This window comes from Pipistrellus hanaki, assembly GCF_964339955.1.
Source record: "Pipistrellus hanaki genome assembly, chromosome: 2".
NCBI lineage: Eukaryota > Metazoa > Chordata > Mammalia > Chiroptera > Vespertilionidae > Pipistrellus > Pipistrellus hanaki.
Genome location: NC_140504.1, coordinates 146803168 through 146823382, shown reverse-complemented (window position 1 = coordinate 146823382; position 20215 = coordinate 146803168). Strand labels below are relative to the sequence as shown.

The following is a 20215-nucleotide window of genomic DNA, read 5'->3' as shown; positions in this document are numbered from 1 at the left end:
AATTTAGAACTGGAAAACAGGAGAGGCATTTCCCTGAAGCACCGGACGGCTGGCTGAGAGGAGGCTCTACCATCTGAGAAGGAGAGAGAAGGCACACTGAACCTCAGGAACTGTGAAGGTATAGAGAACTGTGTGAGCAAAAAGGCGCTGGCTTACTCCCGGCATATGGAGAGGGAGGGCCGGACTGAAATTGAAGCTGGCTTACTCCCGGCACGGAGAGGGTGGACAGCTAACGCGAGGCTGGCTTTCTTGTTCGAGAGGAAAATAGAATCAGCCTATTGCTCTGATAGACAGCCCCAGTCAGAGAGAGGCCAGACTGTCAGGCAGTGGGCAGAGATCTCTCGGAGGTGTGCGAAGCCAGAGGCCATTACTGCGAGACTAGGAGAGGAGCCACTTGGGGAGGAGCCTAAGGGAAAACAAAGCTTGTCTGCACCAACCCGAGACTCCGCTCCATCCAAGCTGAGCACAGAAGCTCTCCCAGAGGCTGGCTTTCTCTAAGGAGGGCCTGGCCGGAATCCAAAGTTTGTGCCTTTACCAAAGAGGTGCGCACACCTGCAACCAATCTTCCGAAACTCACCCGAACAGGACTTTTCTAAGGTAAGACTGACAGGGAACCAAAGATTGTCTGTGCTACCCGAGACCCCGCCCTAACCAAGTGGAGTACAGAAGTTCTCCTAGCTGAGACACTGCTGATCCTCACAGCCAATTGGCTTGGAGATCAACGCTTCCCAGTGATACCAACAATAAGCAAGGCTTAACAACAAGACTCCACAAAGGGCTACACCAAGACTGTCCACCGCAGGTAACTGGGAAGGCTGTGCTACTGGGCTCTACAAGAATACCTAGCACACAAAACTATTCCATCAAATCAGGGAAACTAAAATGCAGACAAGAGGCAGGACACAAAGGAAGGAGATGGAGGAAAAGAAAAGATTGGACATTGAGTTCAAAACTATAGTTATAAGGTTATTCAAGAATATCCTAAAAAAGGCCGATAAAATAAATGAGACCTATGAGGATATGAAAAGAGAGTAACTAGAAATAATAAGGGATCAACTAGAAATGAAGAAAACATTGTCTGGGAAAAAAAAATATATTACACAAAGTCCTAAAAACAGAATGGAAGATCGCAAGAATCAAGACAAAGATTTAGAACACAAAGAGCCAGAGGACACTCCTCCACAGAAGCAAGAAGATAAGAGAATTCAGAAAGTTGAAGATAGTGTAAGAAAACTCTGGGGCAACTTCAAGAGAACCAACATCAGGATTATGGGGATCCCAAAAGAAGAGAGAGAGCAAGATACCAAAAGAATACTAGAAGAAATAGTGACAGAAAACTTCCCCCACTTGGGGAAAGAAATAGACCTACAAGTCCAAGAAGCTCGCAGAACCCCAAACAAAAGGAATCCAAGGAGGACCACACCAAGACACATCATAATTAAAATTCCAAGAGCAAAAGACAAAGAGAGAATATTAAAAGCAGCAAGAGAAAAGCAGGTAGTTACCTATAAAGGAGCACCAATATGATTGTCAGCTGATTTCTCAACAGAAACCATGCAGGCCAGACGGGAATGGCAAGGAATATTCAAGGTGATGAATAGCAAGAACCTACAGCCAAAAATACTCTATCCAACAAAGCTATCACTCAGAATCGAAGGCCAGATAAAGAGCTTCACAAATAAAATAAAAAAGCTAAAAGAATTCATCACCACCAAACCAGAATTATATGAATTGCTGAAGGGGGTTATTTAGGAAGAGGAAGAAGATAAAGATAAAAATTATGAACAACAAATACGTAACTATCAACAAGTGAATCTAAAAACCAAGGGAATTAAAAAATCTGATGATATTAGCTGGTGAATATAATAGAATCAGAGGTATGGAAGGGGAGTGAACTGAAGATTCTCGGGGGGAAAGGAGAGTGGGGGTGCAGGAAGAGACTGAACAAAAACTGTGCATCTATGGATGAGGACAATGGGGGATGGGGAAAGGACAGAGGGTAGGGTGGTAACCTGGTGGAGGGGAGCAATTGGGGGGGGGGGAAGAGGAACACATTTGTAATAATCTGAATAAAGATTTATTTTAAAAATATATTTTATTGATATTTTACAGAGAGGAGGAAGGGGGGGAGAGAGAGAGAGAGAGAGAGAGAGAGAGAGAGAGAGAGAGCTAGAAACGTCGATGAGAGAGAAACATCGACCAGCTGCCTCTTGCACAACTCCACAACTAATGTACATGCCCTTGACCGGAACCGAACCTGGGACCTTTCAGTCCGCAGACCAACGCTCTACCACTGAGCCAAACCGTTTCGGCAAGATTTATTTTTAAAAAATAAAAAATAAAAAATAAAAGAACATAAAACGTAATAAATAAATAAATAGATAAATAAATAAATAAATAAAAATAAACAGAAAGTGAGTGAACTCACAAGATTTATAGAGATACCATTGTCTTCACCTGAGTACTGATGAGCATATATATGTGATTAAACTACCCTAAGCAGGAGAAAGTACTGGAAAGGAATAGGTAGAACAATTCTCAAAGCCAACATAAGTTTGTGTTCCCATTAGCCAGAGTTGAAAGACTTCATAATATACAGTGAATAATATAGAACACTCAGAAAGCTCTGCCTTAATGGGATTGTTTGCATTTTTATTGAGTTGTAAAAGTCCTTTATATATTCTGTGTATTTAATTCCTTATTATACATGATTTGCAAATATTTTCTCCCATTTCACTCTGTTGATTGTGTTCTTTCAAAAAGAATTGTTTTTAATTTTATATAGTCCAATTTACCTATTTAGTTTTGTTGCCTGTGCTTTTGATGTTATATCTAAGAAATCACTATCAAATATCAATGTCACAAACTTTGTGTTCTTTCATAAAGAATTGTTTTTAATTTGATATAGTCCAATTTACCTATTTAGTTTTGTTTCTTGTGCTTTTGGTGTTATATCTAAGCAATCACTATCAAATATCAATGTCACAAACTTTTCACCATATATTTTCTTCTAAGAGTTTTATTTCTTACATTTAGGCCTTTGACTCACTGAGTCAATTTTTGTATTTGGTGTAAGGGTTCAACTTTATATTTTTGCACATGGATATACAATAGTTTGCCCAATACCTTTGTTGAAAAGACTGCCCCTTTCCATTAAATAGTCTTGGCACTCCTATCAAAAAACATTTGACTATATACAGGGTGGGGCAAAAGCAGGTTTATAGTAGTTTGTATGGAAAATAATATAATCCTATCTAAAAGGATGGAATATGCTAATTGACCATCACTCCATCACAAAGATGCTGCACCCACAGATGAGGCCAAGGTACCATAAGGATCCTTAACAAAGCAATCATCAGGAACCTGAAGCTACCCACTCCCCCGCCCCTATGGGGCTTGACGGAACCTCAGGCTGTGAACCCACTCGACAGGGCTTGACAGGGGACCTCAAGGTGCGCTTCTTGTCCTCGTGCTGGACTAGGGGACCTCAGGCTGCTCCCCCTGCCCCAGTGCCAGGATGGGGGACTTCAGGCCATGTCCCCACATGGTGGGACTTCAAGGCATGCCCCCTGCCCTGGGCTGGGCTGGGGGACCTCAGGTCATGCCCCCCCATCCTGGCACAGGGCCAGGGGACCTGAGGGCACATTCCATGCCCGGCAGGGTTTGACAAGGGTGGGACTGGCCAGGTCTGGATCTAGCCCAATGAGGGGTGGGAGGGTCTGGGTCTCACGCAATTTTGAGGTGCATGTTGGTGGGCAGGGACTTGACTCTGGGTCCCATGGTGAGCCCCAGACTCTGACAGGAGGAAGGTTTTGATATACATTCTACTAATTTTCTTTCATCTCTGACACTTCTATTGATATAATTAAATAATTTTAAATTATTTCCCCTAATTAATCCCTTTTTAATGTGCACAAATTTCATGCACCGGGTCACTAGTAATAAATAATAATACAAAAATAAACTCTGTGCTTCATGTACTCACAAATGTAAAACTACTTTAGCCCCACCTTATGCAGGGGTTATTTCTGGGCTCTCCATGCTATTCCATTATGTCTGTTTTAGTACCAATCCTGCTATTAGCTCTCTTACGGTCCTTTATCATTAAACGTTTTCATTTTTATAAAATCAAACACAACTCTTATTTTATATTGGCTCTGAATTCCTGATCTTTTATTTAGCTAAAGCTGTAGAATAAACTTAAATACTTTTTTACAAACCTTTAATCCATCTGGAGTTTGTCTTAAGACAGAAACCCAATTTTCTTCCAGATGGGCAGACAATTGTACCAGCACCACTTATTACATAATCTATCCATTTCCCACTGAACAAACAGTAACACTATCTTTACCCTTCATTAAATTTGAACATAATATATTTCTATATGCACCATTTTCCTCTACTAATCTATTATACCACCATATTGATCTGGTTATAAAGTTTATATATTTTTATAACTGTAAAATCTTCACTATTCCTTTTCACAGTTTCCTTGGCTCTTTTCTGAATAAATGAAAAACATGACCATTTTACCTCCTATTCTCTAATATTAATAACAATAATCATACTGTTTTAATGTATTTACTAGGACTTCTAAAGCTATCTTCAATATAAAAGTGGTCAAAAGCATCCATGTTTGGGTCTTTGTTTTAGTAGTTTTGCCACTTAGGACATCTGCTATAATTTTCTTCTCTCTCTCTCTCATATATATATATATATATATATATATATATATATATATATATATATATTTATATGTATTTATATATTTATATGTTTATATATTTATATATATTTATATATATTTATATATATATATATATATATATATATATATATATATATATATTTCAGAGAGGAAGGGAGAGAGAATCACTGATCACCTACTGTGACCTCCAGTTTCAGAGGTAGAAGCTCAACCACTGATCCATGCCAGCTGAGCATTTCCTTCTATTCTTAATTTCCTTCTATTCTGGTTTTTTTAAATTAGAAATTATCTTGATAAACTTTACCAAATGTCTACTCAGCAGCTACTAATGGCTTACTATTACTCCTTGCTTCATTTGTTGATATCATCTATTATATTAACAAATTTGATACTAATGATCCTTGCAATGGTACAATATTGGGTCAAATGTACTATTAGTCTAATGCTTCATATCTAGATTCTATTGCCTAATACTTTATTTAGAAATTTTGTATTTCTATACATAAGTGGGACTAATCTTTTTGAGAACACTTTTATCAGGGATAAAAATATGTGTTCTTGGCAGAATGTACTGAGTAGCTGTAGGGAGCGGTTTAGGGTTAAGCCTCGGACTGACCTGCAGGCAAAGACACAAGTCCCAGCTTCAAGGGCATAGCCCTCTAAGCATAATTAGGCTTGATCTTGTGACTGCTCCCTAGATCTTTCCTGGGTAGCTAATGAGCTGTGGGAGGAGCAACAAAAGCTGCCAAAACAAGTGAAATTTACAAGAATGTTGTAAATTACCTCTGACTATAAAATAAACCATCATCTTGCAGTTGGATCTGTTCTTTGGCCTCAGCCAGGCACAGAAGATCCACCTAGACCCAGTTTATTCTCTTTGTCCGTCTTTTTCTTCATCCTTCACCAGCCCATTCTCAGGCTTGCTGGCACGGCACAAGTAGCTCTGTATATTCTATACCACAAAAGGGTTTTTGTTTTTGTTTTTTTAATTGATTTTGTACAGAGAGGAGGGGAGAGAGAGAGTTAGAAACATCGATGAGAGAGAGTGTCATCGATCAGCTGCCTCTTGCACACCCCCTACTGAGGATTTGCCCGCAACCAAGGTACATGCTCCTGACCGGAATCGAACCTGGGACCCTTCAGTCAGTCCCCAAGCCGACGCTCTATCCATTGAGCCAAACCGGTCTCGGCACAAAAGGGTTTTTTTCCTATATTATATTATCCCACATAATAAAAGCCTAATATGCTAAGTCCGACTATTCGACCAATCGCTATGATGCACACTGGTCACCAAGGGGCAGACACTCCAACTGGTAGGTTAGCTTGCTGCTGGGTCCAGCTAATCAAGACTGAACAAGACGGGCAGAACATGCCCTGGAGCCCTGCTGTGATCCCTCCCCAGCCTTTATCATGCACCGGTGGGAACCCTCAGCCTGGCCTGTGACCTCTTGCAATCCGGGACCCCCCCGGGGGATGTCAGAGAGCCAGTTTTGGCCCAATCCTCACAGGCCAGGCGGAGGGACCTCACTGGTGCACGAATCTGTGCACCAGACCTCTAGTGTTCTTTATAAATTAAATGAAACAACTGTGACACCATCTGCTCAGCTGCCTCTTTCAAGAACAGATCTGGAGAGCATCATGCTAAGCATCAGTTGGGAGAAAGATAACTATCAAATGATCTCACTCATTTGTGAAATATAATAAACAATATAAACTGATGAACAAAAACAGATCCAGAGACAGAGAAGCATTGATCAGACAGTCAAACCTCAGAGGGAAGGCAGGGAGGGTGGGGGTAAGGGGGAGAAATCAATCAAAGGACTTGTATGCATGCATATAAGCCTAACCAATGGGCACAGACAACAGGGGGGTGAGGACATGAGGGGGGGGGAGCGCCCGCAATGGGGGCATAAGGACACATATGTAATACCTTAATCAAAAAAAAAAAAAAAAAAAAGAACAGATCTTCCATCATCTCTTTGATCCTTTAGTAGGAATAAGTCAGTTCAAGTTTTTCACTTATTGGGTCAATTCCACTAATTTATATTTTGCTATAAAATCATCTCTTTCCTCTTGATTTTCAATTTTGGCATCATAGCATTGCAAGTATTATTCTCAAGAAAATTTGCATAAAAGTCCCATTAATCACTCATATTTAGGTGTTTACTTTCTCATTGCTAAACTTGTATATTTTTACTCCAATTTTTTTTCCCTTCTCTTAGAGGTTATCTAATTCATTAGTCTTTGCTAAGAACAGCTTTGGGATTTATCCTTTCCACTATTTTTGTTTTGTTTCCAATTTCATTAATTACAGTTTTATCTTTAATCTACATGTCCTACTTGTTTTTTATTTTATTTTTTTTAATCCCTAAACATGAGTTCTGAGTTTTCTTACTTTTTATTTGCTTAAAATAAAAGTATTTATACATTTTCCTTTATAACCAATGTTAGCCAATGAAATGGAAATATTCTCCTCTTTGCTTTCTAGATAATCTATAATCTCACTATTGGTTTTAAAATGTCTTAAAAATATCGTTTGATGAGTATATAAGTGGTATATCCATAACTGAATACTACACAACAGTTTTACTGCATGAACTTGATGGATAATTTTATCAACATGGACTAAAGGATATAATATTGAATAGGGAAAAAGGAAGCTGCAGAATGATACATACTGTATGATACCAGTGAAGTAAAAAGTTTAAACCATGCATAATAACACATTATACCTGGATGTATATACGCAATTGCCCATCTATAGATTCAAATTGCTTCTCAAGTTATTACTTTTGGGGCAGGGATATCTTAGCAGTACAACATCCAAGTTTCAAACCCGATACTCTGACCCTGCCATTCTAATAACAGAAGAACAGATTTTCAAATTTTATTGTAGAAACATAGGCACCTGGGTTATTCATATTTATTTACACATCAGCATATATACTTGGTAATCTAATGAACCTTTTAATATTGAAAAAGGTCCATAATCCAATGTTCAGTCTATTCAACTGGCAGTCGGACATCCCTCTCACAATCCAGAACTGCTGGCTACTAGCCACTCCCCTGCCTACCTGATTGCCCCTAACCCACTTCGGCCTGCCAGCTTGATAGCCCCCTAACAGCTTCTCCTGCCAGCCTGATTGACTCCTAACTGCTCCCCTGCCGGCCTGATCTTCTCCAATGGCTCTCCTCTGTCAGCGTGGTCACCCCCAACTGCCATCCCCTGCAGGCCTGGTCACCCTCAACTGCCCTCCCCTACTGGCCATTTGTGACAACGAGGGGCCATCTTGTGATGACATGGGGGCGGCCACCTTGTGAGGGCTTGGGGATCAATTTGCATATTACCTCTTTATTATACAGGGTAAAGAATCAGACTGTCCTGTTGCCTGGGCCTGCAGACCCATGACTGATCAACCCATTATTGATATTGATAAATCTGACCAGCTCTAGAGAGCGTCATGTCTGGTTCCTCCAGCATCACCGCTATGAAGTGGTTCAACTGCATGAAGGCTACCTAGGCAGCTGCAGATTTTAAACAATTCTGTCTGCATAATGCTCAACCTGTCTGCAGGCCTGATCTCACCCCAACTGCCCTTCCTTGCCAACCTGGTCGCCCCCAGTTGCCCTCCCCTGCAGGCCTAGTCACCCCTAACTGCCCTCCCCTGTCGGCCTGATGGCCCCCAACTGTCCTCCCCTGCCAGCCACCTTTGATGGCCATCTTTTGATGACATGAGGGTGGCCATCTTGTGATGACTTCACGGGACGCCACCTAGCCTTTTATTATATAGGATATGCATTGCTTTTTAAATTTTTTAAATTGATTTTTAGAGAGAGGAGGGGGGATAGAAAGAGAGAGAGAGAGAGAGAGAGAGAGAGAGAGACATGGAATTGGTTGCCTCCTGTATGCACCCAATCAGGATCAAACCCACACTTTGGGTATGTGTCCTGACTGGAAATCTGATATCTTTTAGTGTATAGGACAACACTTTAACCAAGTGATCCACACCACCTAGGGCTACATATGCACTGATTCTTAAATATTGGTTCTCTTAATATATATGATATTTTGTTCAAAATTCATGCTCCTTTTTTAAAAATATATTTTTATTGATTTCAGAGAGGAAGGGAGAAGGAGAGATAGAAACATCAATGATGAGAATCATTGATCAGTTGCCTACTGGGGATCGAGCCCACAACACGGGCATATGCACTTGATCAGAATCAAACCTGGGACCCTTCAGTCCACAGGGCGATGCTCTATCCACTGAGCTAAGTCAGCTAAGGCTCATGCTCCTTTTAATAGACAAACCATTGCACTCATCTTGGACTCTTTGGAACTATCCTATTTATCAAAATGCTCCTGCAATCATATGTAGACGTTTTTATTTTTATTTTTATTTTCTTTAAAAAACTACACTAGCCCTAGCTGGTTTTGCTCAGTGGATAGAGCATCAGTCTGCGGACTAAAGGGTTCCGGGTTTGATTCCAACCAAGGGCATATGCCCAGGTTGTAGGCTCGATCCCGTCATGGACATGCAGGAGGCAGCTGATCAATGATTTTTCTCATCATTGATGTTTCTTTCTCTCTCTCCTTCTCCTTCCTCTCTGAAATCAATAAAAATATTTTTTTAAATAAAAATAAAAACTACACTAAAAAAGGCTGTTAGTCCTTTCTTTTTCAAAAATGACTACATTTCTACTTTCTCACCAAAAATCTTTGACCAATTATATACTTCAATTTCTTGTAAAAAGTCCACTGTCTGTCATCTGCTGTAATTCCCAGTGCTCTGATAGCTGTCTGAATTCCAAATAATATCAAATGTTAATTCAGCAAGATTATTTCAGGTTTAAAGGAAGTTCTGATCCTTACACAACTTCAAAATGCTTTTGTCATGGGAAAAGACTTTATATCTTGGCATTTCTAACTCAGAGAATTGTCATAAGGATCAAATAAGATTGTGTATTTGAAAGGTCAATAAAAATTCTACAGCAATACAAGAATTATCTCAACTCAGAATTTCAAATATATTTTTTTTAAAAACTATTTACTAAAATATAATGCCATTAAACTAAACTATTATGTTATTTAATTATTTGTAGCTTATAAAGAGCTCAAAAAAGAAAAAAAAAAAAAAAGAAAGAAAAAAAAGTGGAAACTGGCAATAAACCACATCAAAACCAAAGAGCATTCTTAAGTAGACTATTCCTTTAGGAGAAAATCAAATATTTTATTCCTGGAATATTCTTTGTACTGTCTTTTTTTTCCCCCCAACCCTGCCAAAGTAAATGAAAGAATATAAAGCTCCTGGCATGGTTTCTACAACTTTTTCTTAAAATTGCCACTGGCTTTCAGTAAGAGTCCTACTTTTCCCCCTTATTTATATTACTATTAATAGTATGAATTCACTCACAATATTTGTTTGCATAGCTTCAAAGTCAATAGTCTATTATCTGATTTGGTCAGACCTTTCCAGATGATATAATTGTCTCCATCAGAAATAAAAGTAGGGCCCTAACTGGTTTGGCTCAGTGGAGACCAAGGGTCCCAGGTTCGATTCTGGTCAAGGGCACATGCCCAGGTTGCGGGCTGGATGCCTAGCTGGGGAGTAAGAGGGTAGGAGGCAGCGGATCAGTGATTTCTTTCATCATTGATGTTTCTATCTCCTTCTCCCTCTTCATCTCTGCAATCAATAAAAATGTATTTTTTAAAAAGAAATGAAAGTAGAGAACTCAGTATTTCTTGAAGAAAAATAATGATTAAACTAAAAAATTCTATACATTGCCCTGACTGGTTTGGCTCAGTGGATAGAGCGACTGACTGAAGGGTCCCAGGTTCGATTTCCAGTCATGGGCATGTACCTTGGTCGCAGGCACATCCCCAGTGGGGGGTATGCAGGAGGCAGCTGACCAATGTTTCTCTCACATTGAGCTTTCTAACTCTCTATCCCTCTCCCTTCCTCTCTGTAAAAAAATCAATGAAATATATTTTTTAAAAATAAAAAATTCTGTACATCATTTAAGCAAGTCTAGAGAAATCCTTGTGGCAAGATTCATCCTCAGTGTAGAGCCTATGGCTCCTGCGTGGATGTTCACTAAAGGCCCAATTTTCCAGCCTGATACCGATCCCATGAAAATGTAAACCTAAGCATACTCAAGCTGAATGTAAAAACACCGAGAAAGAATCCCATCCAACAGCTCAACTTGCACCCTTTTAAACAGCCCAAGAGCGTTTTGTAGCTGGTAATGAGAGTCAAGGGAAACAACACGGAACATTGAACCCAAACAAAACCTGCAGAGGGACGGACCTTAAGGAATAACCTCTGAGACAGTATGGGATCCAATACCAGCGGAAGAAAAATTCCAGGGACAATGACAGCTAGGTTTTCCTAGCTCACAACCATGCATGACGGGGGAGGAGCCTTGGGACTGCACAGATGGGCCCCAGCACCCCAGCTGCGCCGCAAGGTGAACCCCGCGACCAGGAGCCAGCGCGCCGCAGGCTCCCAGCTGCCCGCGCCCTCAGCGAGGGGCTGCAGACCTGCAAGAAAGGAGCGGAGCCCCCTCTTTCGGACTCGCCTCACCCTGCTCTCCTCCCGCTTCCCGGGGTGGGGGGTGGGGGGGACGCCCCCTGGGGACCCTTCCCCAAATGCACGACTGGCTCGCGTCCTCCGCTGACTCCCCCCCCACTCCCCCGGGCGGCCCCCCGATCACCCCTGCAGCGCCCCGAGCACCCAGAGCGGCCGAGGCCCCTCCGCGCCCGCGCGCCGCCGCCCCGCCCTCCGCACAGGCCGCGGCGGCGCCCGGCCCGGCGCCCGGGAGCCCAGGAGCCGAGTCCAGGCGCCCGGAGGCCCCGCGCCCCTCCCCTCCCGGCAGCGCCGCCCTCACCTCCAAGGCCTTCACCACGGGCCCCGCCAGCGCGGCCATGGGGCCTGCAGCCGCGCCGCCGCAAGCCCCTGCCTCACGCCCCGGGCCTCGGAGAGGGCGGGTGTCGCGTCCCGAAGGCCGGAAAACCGCTCGGCACCGCAATCCTCCGGAGCAATCCTCGGGATCCCCGCCCCCGGTACCGGCCACTTCCCGCAGCCGCCCAGGCCCCTTCCGGTGGCTCCGCGGCCGCCGCAGGCGCCTCGGGTGTCGCGGGGGAGAGGCGGGGAGGGGCGGGGCTTCGGTGACTGCTCGTCCCGCCCAGGGGGCGTGGCCACGGCGCCTGGAGCCCAGGTGAGGAGGGAGACCCAGGCCTGTTCTCACCTCCAAATTTGTTTTTTTATTTTGTTTCGTTTTGTTTTATATATTTTATTGGGTTTTTTTACAGAGAGGAAGAGAGAGGGATAGAGAGTTAGAGACATCAATGAGAGAGAATCATCGATCAGCTGCCTCTTGCACACCCCCCACTGCGGATGTGCTGGCAACCAAGGTGCATGCCCTTGACAGGAATCGAACCTGGGACCTTTCAGTCCACAGGCTGACGCTCTAGCCACTGAGCCAAACCGGTTTCGGCTCACCTCCAAATTTGTTAGCGGTGCAGGGACAGTAGCCATGCAGAGCACTAGGACCACGGGCAGGTCTTGCTTGAATGATTACAGAGGCTGCGTTCAGGGTAGCCACAGAAGAGCCCTCAGGTGTCTGACCTTGTGCAGAGGAATATTATTAGACAACTAAATTCAACACTGTTTTTCCCTTCTTTTCCAAACTTCTCAGGACCTAGATGACCTAAAAATAATTGTATTTCCTTTTCCACATCTGCATCATAGAAATTCATCTCTCCCATTTTCCCCTTAGGCCAGAATCAAGGTAATCAAATAAAATATTTATTGAAACCTTAGTATCTGCTTAGGGCCTAGAGCATTGGAAGAGACCTGCCTTCTAAATTTATGTAATCGTTGAAATGCATTCAGTTGATTGATAAGCAAACAACAGAAAGTTACATTGATCAAATTGCATTCAGTTGATTGATAAGCAAACAACAGAAAGTTACATTGATCAAAATTATGGTTAACATTTCCAGTTTCAATCTGTTTGTTACCTCTTTTAAAAAATATATATTATATTGATTTTTTACAGAGAGGAAGGGAGAGGGATAGAAAGTCAGAAACATCAATGAGAGAGAAACATCGATCAGCTGCCTCCTGCACACTTCCCATGAGGATGTGCCCGCAACCAAGGCACATGCCCCTGACCGGAATCGAACCTGGGACCTCTCAGTCCACAGACTGATGCTCCATCCACAGAGCCAAACCAGTTTTGGCTGTTACCTCTTTTTTAGTCTCCACAATGAGAGCATTGTAGGCAAGAGTTATGCAAAATGCTCAGTCTCCATCAGAAACAAGTAGCTTCCTTTGTTTATGAAAAAAAATGTATTGTTAGTATTTTTTTTAAATATTTTTTTATTGATTTCAGAGAGGAAGGGAGGAGAGAGATAGAAACATCAATGATGAGAGAGAATTATTGATCTGCTGCCCCCTGCACTCCCCCACTGGGGATTGAGCCTGCAACCCAAGCGTTTGACTGGAATCAAACCTGTGACCCTTCAGTCTGCAAGCCAAAGCTCGATCCACTGAGCCAAACCAGCTAGGGCTTATTAGTACTTTTAAAAATATTTTTTTATGGCCGAAACCGGTTTGGCTCAGTGGTAGAGCGTCGGTCTGAGGACTGAAAGGTCCCGGGTTCGATTCCGGTCAAGGGCATGTATCTTGGTTGCGGGCACATCCCCAGTGGAGGGTGTGCAGAAGGCGGCTGGTTGATGTTTCTCTCTCATCGACGTTTCTGGCTCTCTATCTCTCTCCCTTCCTCTCTGTAAAAAAATCAATAAAATATATTTTTAAAATATATATATATATTTTTATGTTTCAATTACACTTGACATACAATATTATATTAGTTTCAGGTGTACACCTTAGTGATTAGATATTATGTAACTTACCAAATGATCATCTCCATAAATCTCATACCCATCTGACACCATATATCCTATTTAATATAAGAATAACATGCAAATTGACCATCACTCGAACACACAAGATGTCTGCCCCTATGTGGTTAAGGATGACTGACCCCATGTGGAGACGAGATGGCCACCACAAGATGGCCAGCAGGGGAGGGTAGTTGGGAGGGTTCAGGTCTGCAAGGGAGGGCAGTCAAGGGGAACCAGGCCTGCAGGGTAGGGCAGTTTGGGGCAATTAAGCCTGCAGGGGAGGGCAGTTAGTGATGACCAGGCTGGCAGAGGAGGGAAGTTGGGGGTGACCAGGCATAGAGGGAAGGGCAGTTGGGGGGGCCTAGACCTGCAGGGGAGAGCAGTTTGGGGGGACCAGGCCAGCAGGGGAAAGCAGTTAGGGGTGACCAGGCCTGCAGGGGAGGGAAGTTGGGGGCAAACAGGCTGGTAGGGGAGCAGTTAGGCATCCATCAGGCTGGCAGGGGAGTGGTTAGGGGTGATCAGGCTTGCAGGCAGAAGCATTAGGGGCAATCAGGAAGGCAGGCAGGCGAGCAGTTGGGAGCCAGCAGTCTGGATTGTGAGAGGGATGTCCAACTGCCCGTTTAGGCCTGATCCTACCAGTTGGACATCCCTCAAGGGGTCCCAGATTGGAGAGGGTACAGGTTGGGCTGAGGGACACACCCTCCCCCTGTGCACAAATTTCATGCACCAGGCCTCAAATAGTTATTAGAATACTAGAGGCCCAGTGCACAAATTCATGCATGGGTGGGGTCCCTCAGGTTGGCCTAAGGGGATGGGGTCCCAGTTTGCGCCCCCAGCCTCCCAGCCCTGCTGTCCTGCCTCGCACTCTACTTTGGCCTGGTGCTGCTTCCTCACTTGCTCCACCATCCCACCACCGTCCCGCTCTGCTAGGGACCCATCAGGGCCGGCAGCACCTCCACTGCCACCTGCCATGTTCCATGCCACCCTCTGGTGGTCAGCGCACATCATAGCAAGCGGTTGAACTCCTGGTTTCCCACTAGGATGACGGCCCAAGGGGACACTTTGCATATTAGGCTTTTATTATACCAAGATATAGGATTATTGACCATATTCCCTATGCTGCACTTTATGTCCCCAAGACTATGCTATACTTACCAATTTGTACTTCTTAATCCCTTCACCTTTTTCACCTACCCCTCCCCAAATCCCTTCCCATCTGATAATCATCAAAATGTTCTCTGTATGGGGTGGGGGGGTAAAAGATCAACCAAAGGACTTGTATGTGTGCATATAAACATAACCAATGGACACAGACAGTAGGGGGATGAGGGCATGCGCTGAGGGTGGAAAAAGGAGACATATGTCATACTTTTTTTTTTTTTATGTTTTACCAGTTTTTTGTTTGTTTGTCTGTTTGTTTTTGTTTTTGTTTTTTTAATATATTTTATTGATTTTTTTTCAGAGAGAAAAGGAGAGAGACAGAGAGCCAGAAACGTCGATGAGAGAGAAACATCGACCAGCCGCCTCCTGCACCCCCCCCACCGGGGATGTGCCCGCAACCAATGCACATGCCCCTGACCGGAATCGAACCTGGGACCCCTCAGTCTACAGACCAACGCTCTACCACTGAGCCAAACCGGTTTCGGCCATATGTCATACTTTCAACAATAAAGAATTAAAATTTTTTAAAGTATGTTCTCTGTACCTATGAGTCTGTTTCTGTTTTGCTTGTTCTTTTATTTTAAGATTCAATTGCTGATAGATATGCATTTAATGCCATTTTATTATTTATATTTTTATCTTTTTTTTTTTTTCTTCTTTCATGTAATACTGGTTTGGTGGTGATGAACTGCTTTAGCTTTTTCTTTCCTTGGAATGATTGATATTTTTAAGCCTCCTGTATGATAAATATTGTGATGACCAATTCCTCTCCCATTAAGGTGATCAGCCAGGGATCAAATCTGTAACATAGGTATGTGCCCTGATCTGGAATCGAACAACCACCTTTTTGGTTAAAGCAATGATGTTCCAACCAAATGAGCCACCCCATTGAGCTAAAGGGGATAAAAAATTAAAAGAAAGAAAGAAAGAAAGAAAGAAAGAAAAAAAGAAAGAAAGAAAAGAAACAAGTAGAAAATATGGGAGCTTATATGTCTATTTTTATGGTAAAAATGGAATAAAGGGACCTTTGCCAACATTCTGTGTAGGGGTTAACACCAAGTCTCAGGTTGCACCACAGATGGTTACCTATCCTGGCTTCCCTGGGCAAGAATGGAAGTTTCACAATTTAGAGGGTACATGTGCTTCCACTCCTTCCTTTATTTTCAACATATTTCAAAATATTGCAGTTTTTATGTTATAGGAGGTCAGCAATGTAGTTAATTTTTATTTTAAAAAATCTAATATCTAAATGTTTTAAATATTTATACTGCTTTGTAAAGAGATAAGAGAATGATCAAGAAAATCACTTCTTGCCAAAGCCGGTTTGGCTCAGTGGATAGAGCGTCGGCCTGCGGACTGAAAGATCCTGGGTTTGATTCCCATCAAGGACATGTACCTTGGTTGCGGGCACATCCCCAGTAGTGGGTGTGCAAAAGTATATTTTTTGTATATCTCTCTCATAGATGTATATCTCTCTCATAGATGTTTCTAACTCTCTATCCCTTTCTCTTCCTCTCTGTTAAAAAAAAAAAAATCAATAAAATATATATTTTTAAAAAATCACTTCTAAAAAAAAAAAATCACTCTTCCCTGATGTCTTGTGACAGAAAGAAGTCAAGTGTTTTAGATTTTCTGATCTTTGCAGTGATAACAAGTGGCTCTCATCAATATACTAACTATAAAAACGTTTTAATGTACATATTTAACCCATGGTCTCAAAGTAAAAGTGATGTTTTGAAAATGAGTGAGATGCTTTTTTTTTTTTTTTAATATATTTTATTGACTTTTTACAGAGAGGAAGAGAGAGGGATAGAGAATTAGAAACATTGATGAGAGAGAATCATTGATCAGTTGCCTCCTGCACACCCCCCACCGGGGATGCGCCCGCAACCAAGGTACATGCCCTTGACCGGAATCAAACCCAGGACCCTTCAGTCTGCAGGCTGATGCTCTATCTACTGAGCCAAACCGGCTTTGGCAGTGAAATGCTTTTTGAATGCAGTAAAGAGAGATTTTGAAAAAGGGGGTTTGAAATTTTCTCCATTATTAAGTAACTTTGCCACCAAAAACTAAGTATCACCTATAAAAACTCATCTTTGCATCAAAAGACACCATTAAGAGATGAAAAGTCAAGCCAGCAAATAACAGAAGAAATTTAAAATATGAATAAAGTGATAAATGCATATACAAATCAATAAGTCAGACAATTAAATAGACCAAAAAAAGGCAAAAGTCATTTGTTCCAAAATTCTTGTATTTAGAATGTATCAGGACCTGGTAACCAAGTCCTTTTTTGGCTTATCTTTCTTTCAGGGGTTCTATGACACAGAGAGACAAGCGATGTGGCTGCTCAAGGCCAGTGTGTGTGGCTCATGATACATGAAAGTAGGCAGTGCTTCTCCTGTAGACACCAGGGCAAGTCCTTGCTGTGGACCAGTCCTCATGAAGCAAATGCACTCTGGCAGTGCAGCATATCTCCTACTTTTAAATTCCATGGACTCCCACCCTCTCCGCTCACTCCAAGGTATTTGCATTTATCCTTTTATCCCTTAATCCCTTACTTTTCTTCAATAATACCTGGACAGGCTATAAGGAAGGAAATCTATCAACTCCCCTGTCAGGAAGGAGAGATTATACGTTCCATAGGTGCCAGGTAGATCACACTGATTCTGGAGTAGAACTCTGGAGATGCCATTTGTGTCAAATATGATATAAAATGTAAACCCTGGAATTGTTCTTCAGGCCAGGCGTTGAAAGCTCTCCTAAAGCCATCTTGGTGGGGGTAGAATGGGGAAGAAGACAATTGAATGATCATATTGAAACAGATACCTTCTCAAAAAAAAAACAAAAAAACTTCTCATTTTTGCAACTGAGTGATGGCAAGTAAAAATAGCAGTACATGCCCTAGCCAGTTTGGCTTAGGGAATGGAGCTCAACCTGTGGACTTGAAGGGTCCCCAGTTCAATTCTAGTCAGGGGTACATGCCTGGCTTGTGGGCTCGATCTCCAGTGGTAAGCATGCAGGAGGCAGCCAATCAATGATTCTCTCTCATCGTTGGTGTTTCTATCTCTCCTTCTCACTTCCTCTCTGAAATCAATAAAAATATTTTTTTAAAAGCAAATGGCAATAATAATTTGGGGGGGTAACAGTTTAATTGAGATATAACTCACATAGTTTACAATTCACACATTTAAAGTATATAGTTTAGCCCTGACCCGTTTGACTCAGTGGATAGTGTGTCAGACTGTGGACTGAAAGGTCCCAGGTTCGATCCTGGTCAAGGGCATGTACCTTGGTTGCAGGCACATACCCAGAAGGGAGTGTGTAGAAGGCAGCTGTTCGATGTTTCCCTTTCATCAATGTTTCTAACTCTCTATCCCTCTCCCTTCCTCCCTGTAAAAAATGAATAAAATATATTATAAAAAATAATAAAGTATACAACTTAATATTTTAATACATCCACAGATTTGTACCACAGTCTAAAAAGTAGTAGTCCCATATTGTTTAGCAGTCACCTCCATTTCCTCCTAACCCTTCCAGCCTGAGGCAATCACTAACCTACTTTCTATCTCAATAGATCTACTTATTCTGGACATTTCAAATCAATACAATTACACTGAGTTGCCAGGTCATTATAATCTCTGAGTGCATACTAATCTGGCCACTCAGTGGATATCCTATATAATAAAAGGTTAATATGCAAATTATCCCCTCAACCAGGAGTTCAACCAGCAGGCAGGCAGGCCAACCGCCCATGTCCCCTCCCCCTGGCCAGGTTGGCCGGACCCCACCCATGCACAAATTCATGCACCAGGCCTCTAATACATATATATACTGAGTGGCGAGATTATTATGCATATAGAGATCATAATAATCGGGCCACTCAGTGTGTACAATATGTAATCTTTTATGACTGACTTTTTTACTTAGCATGTTTTTAAGTTTCATCCATGGTGTAGCATGTGCCAGTACTGTACTTGTTTATATGGCCAAATAAATGTCCATATATGAACATACCACATTTTATTTATCAATTCATTAGTTGATGAACATTTGGTTTCTTTCACTTTTTAGCCATTATGAATAATGTTGCTATGCACATTCGTGTACAAATTTTTATGTAGCTGTATGTTCTCATTTCTTCTGGGTATTACCTAGAAGAGGAATTGGATCATATACTTAACATTTTGAGGAACTGCATCTGCAATATCTGGGTGTGTGCATAGAATAGATATTTTAAATTAGCATCTAGAACTATACTCTGAATAATAGATACCTTGATTAGCTTAGTTTTGATGTGTAGAAGAGTCCTGTCAAATACTTTTGGGTGACAAAGATACAATAGCCAGTATAAACCCTCTGGCCTCGTGTGGATTTGAAAGGAGGCGCTAGGTTACTTCTGGGGACTCTGCCAGGTTTTAGCGATTAATGGAAAAAGTAATTGGATATATGAATTACCTAAAAAGAACTCATCTACTTAGGTGATGTAATTGTTTTTAACTTCTCAAAGTGCTAGGCTTTGGTCAGGCTTAATGTTGTTACTTGATAAGTGCTGTTTCCACCAATAATTCATGAAGTACATTGACCATATATTGTCTCAGCTGGAGCGAGCAGTGATCCTAAACATCCTAAATAAAATATCAAATACACCGGGTTGGGGCACTTAAATCTGACATTGGTACCTTCCGCTTGTAGGCCCACTCCAAGCGGAAGGTACCAATGGCTCTTTCCTTTCAGGGCTCCTCGGTGGGTTCCTCAATGACTGCTCGCCTTGCTGGGGACCTCTCTCTGTTTCCTAACAGCAGGAAAACTATTTGTGGCTATAACCACTGAGATGGTCCACTTAGCTTTGGGTTTGGAAATACAAGTTTTTAGGATAATTCAAGCCTGGCTACCTTTGGTAGCATTTACATGGCACACAGGAAAACTTTTCTTGCAAAACTGCAAGTATACGTCACTTCCGCTGCAATTTTCTCTCTCTGCTCTGCCATCAGAGGCCTCTTTGGACAGTCAATTGCCTTTAGACTTTCCCAGGTGACATAAACTAGGGCACAGAGGTCAAGCTGTCTGAGTTTCTTAAGGCTCCTTCGCTTGGCTTGAGGTAGGGGTAGGATGGGATAAGCACTCTTTTCTCTCCACTCTTGGGGAAGGGTAAGGAAAATGTACAGCACTCCAGAAAACTACCGCCTGGGCATTTTCATTCTCTAGTCTTTTTTTTTTTGTCTTTTTTTTTTTTTTTCTTTTAACCAATTCTGCCACTTCATTCCCTGGAAGTACATGAGGGTGGAGGATTGCTAAATGGGCTTTGCATTCTCCTAGCATATTCTGGATGCTCTCGCATACTTTTGTAGAAGGCACTTGGCATCTGTTTTTCTCAACTATGGAGCTGCTGCCAAAAGACATGACAAAGTCCCACTTAAAATGTCATGTACCTT

At 42.2% G+C, this 20215-nt stretch overlaps 1 protein-coding gene across 2 annotated transcripts in view; it reads right to left on the bottom strand.

The window, feature by feature from the left end:
• Nucleotides 1–11840, bottom strand: part of USP33 (ubiquitin specific peptidase 33) — a 56503-nt gene extending 44663 nt beyond the window's left edge. The window contains exon 1 of one of the 2 annotated variants that reach the window (XM_084872132.1): nucleotides 11597–11840. In XM_084872132.1, coding sequence (XP_084728258.1) covers nucleotides 11597–11635 — 39 coding nt within the window. In that variant the 5' untranslated portion in view covers nucleotides 11636–11840. The remainder of the gene's footprint in view (nucleotides 1–11596) is intronic. The other variant, XM_084872133.1, reaches the window with a different exon arrangement.
• Nucleotides 11841–20215: the final 8375 nt, after the last annotated feature.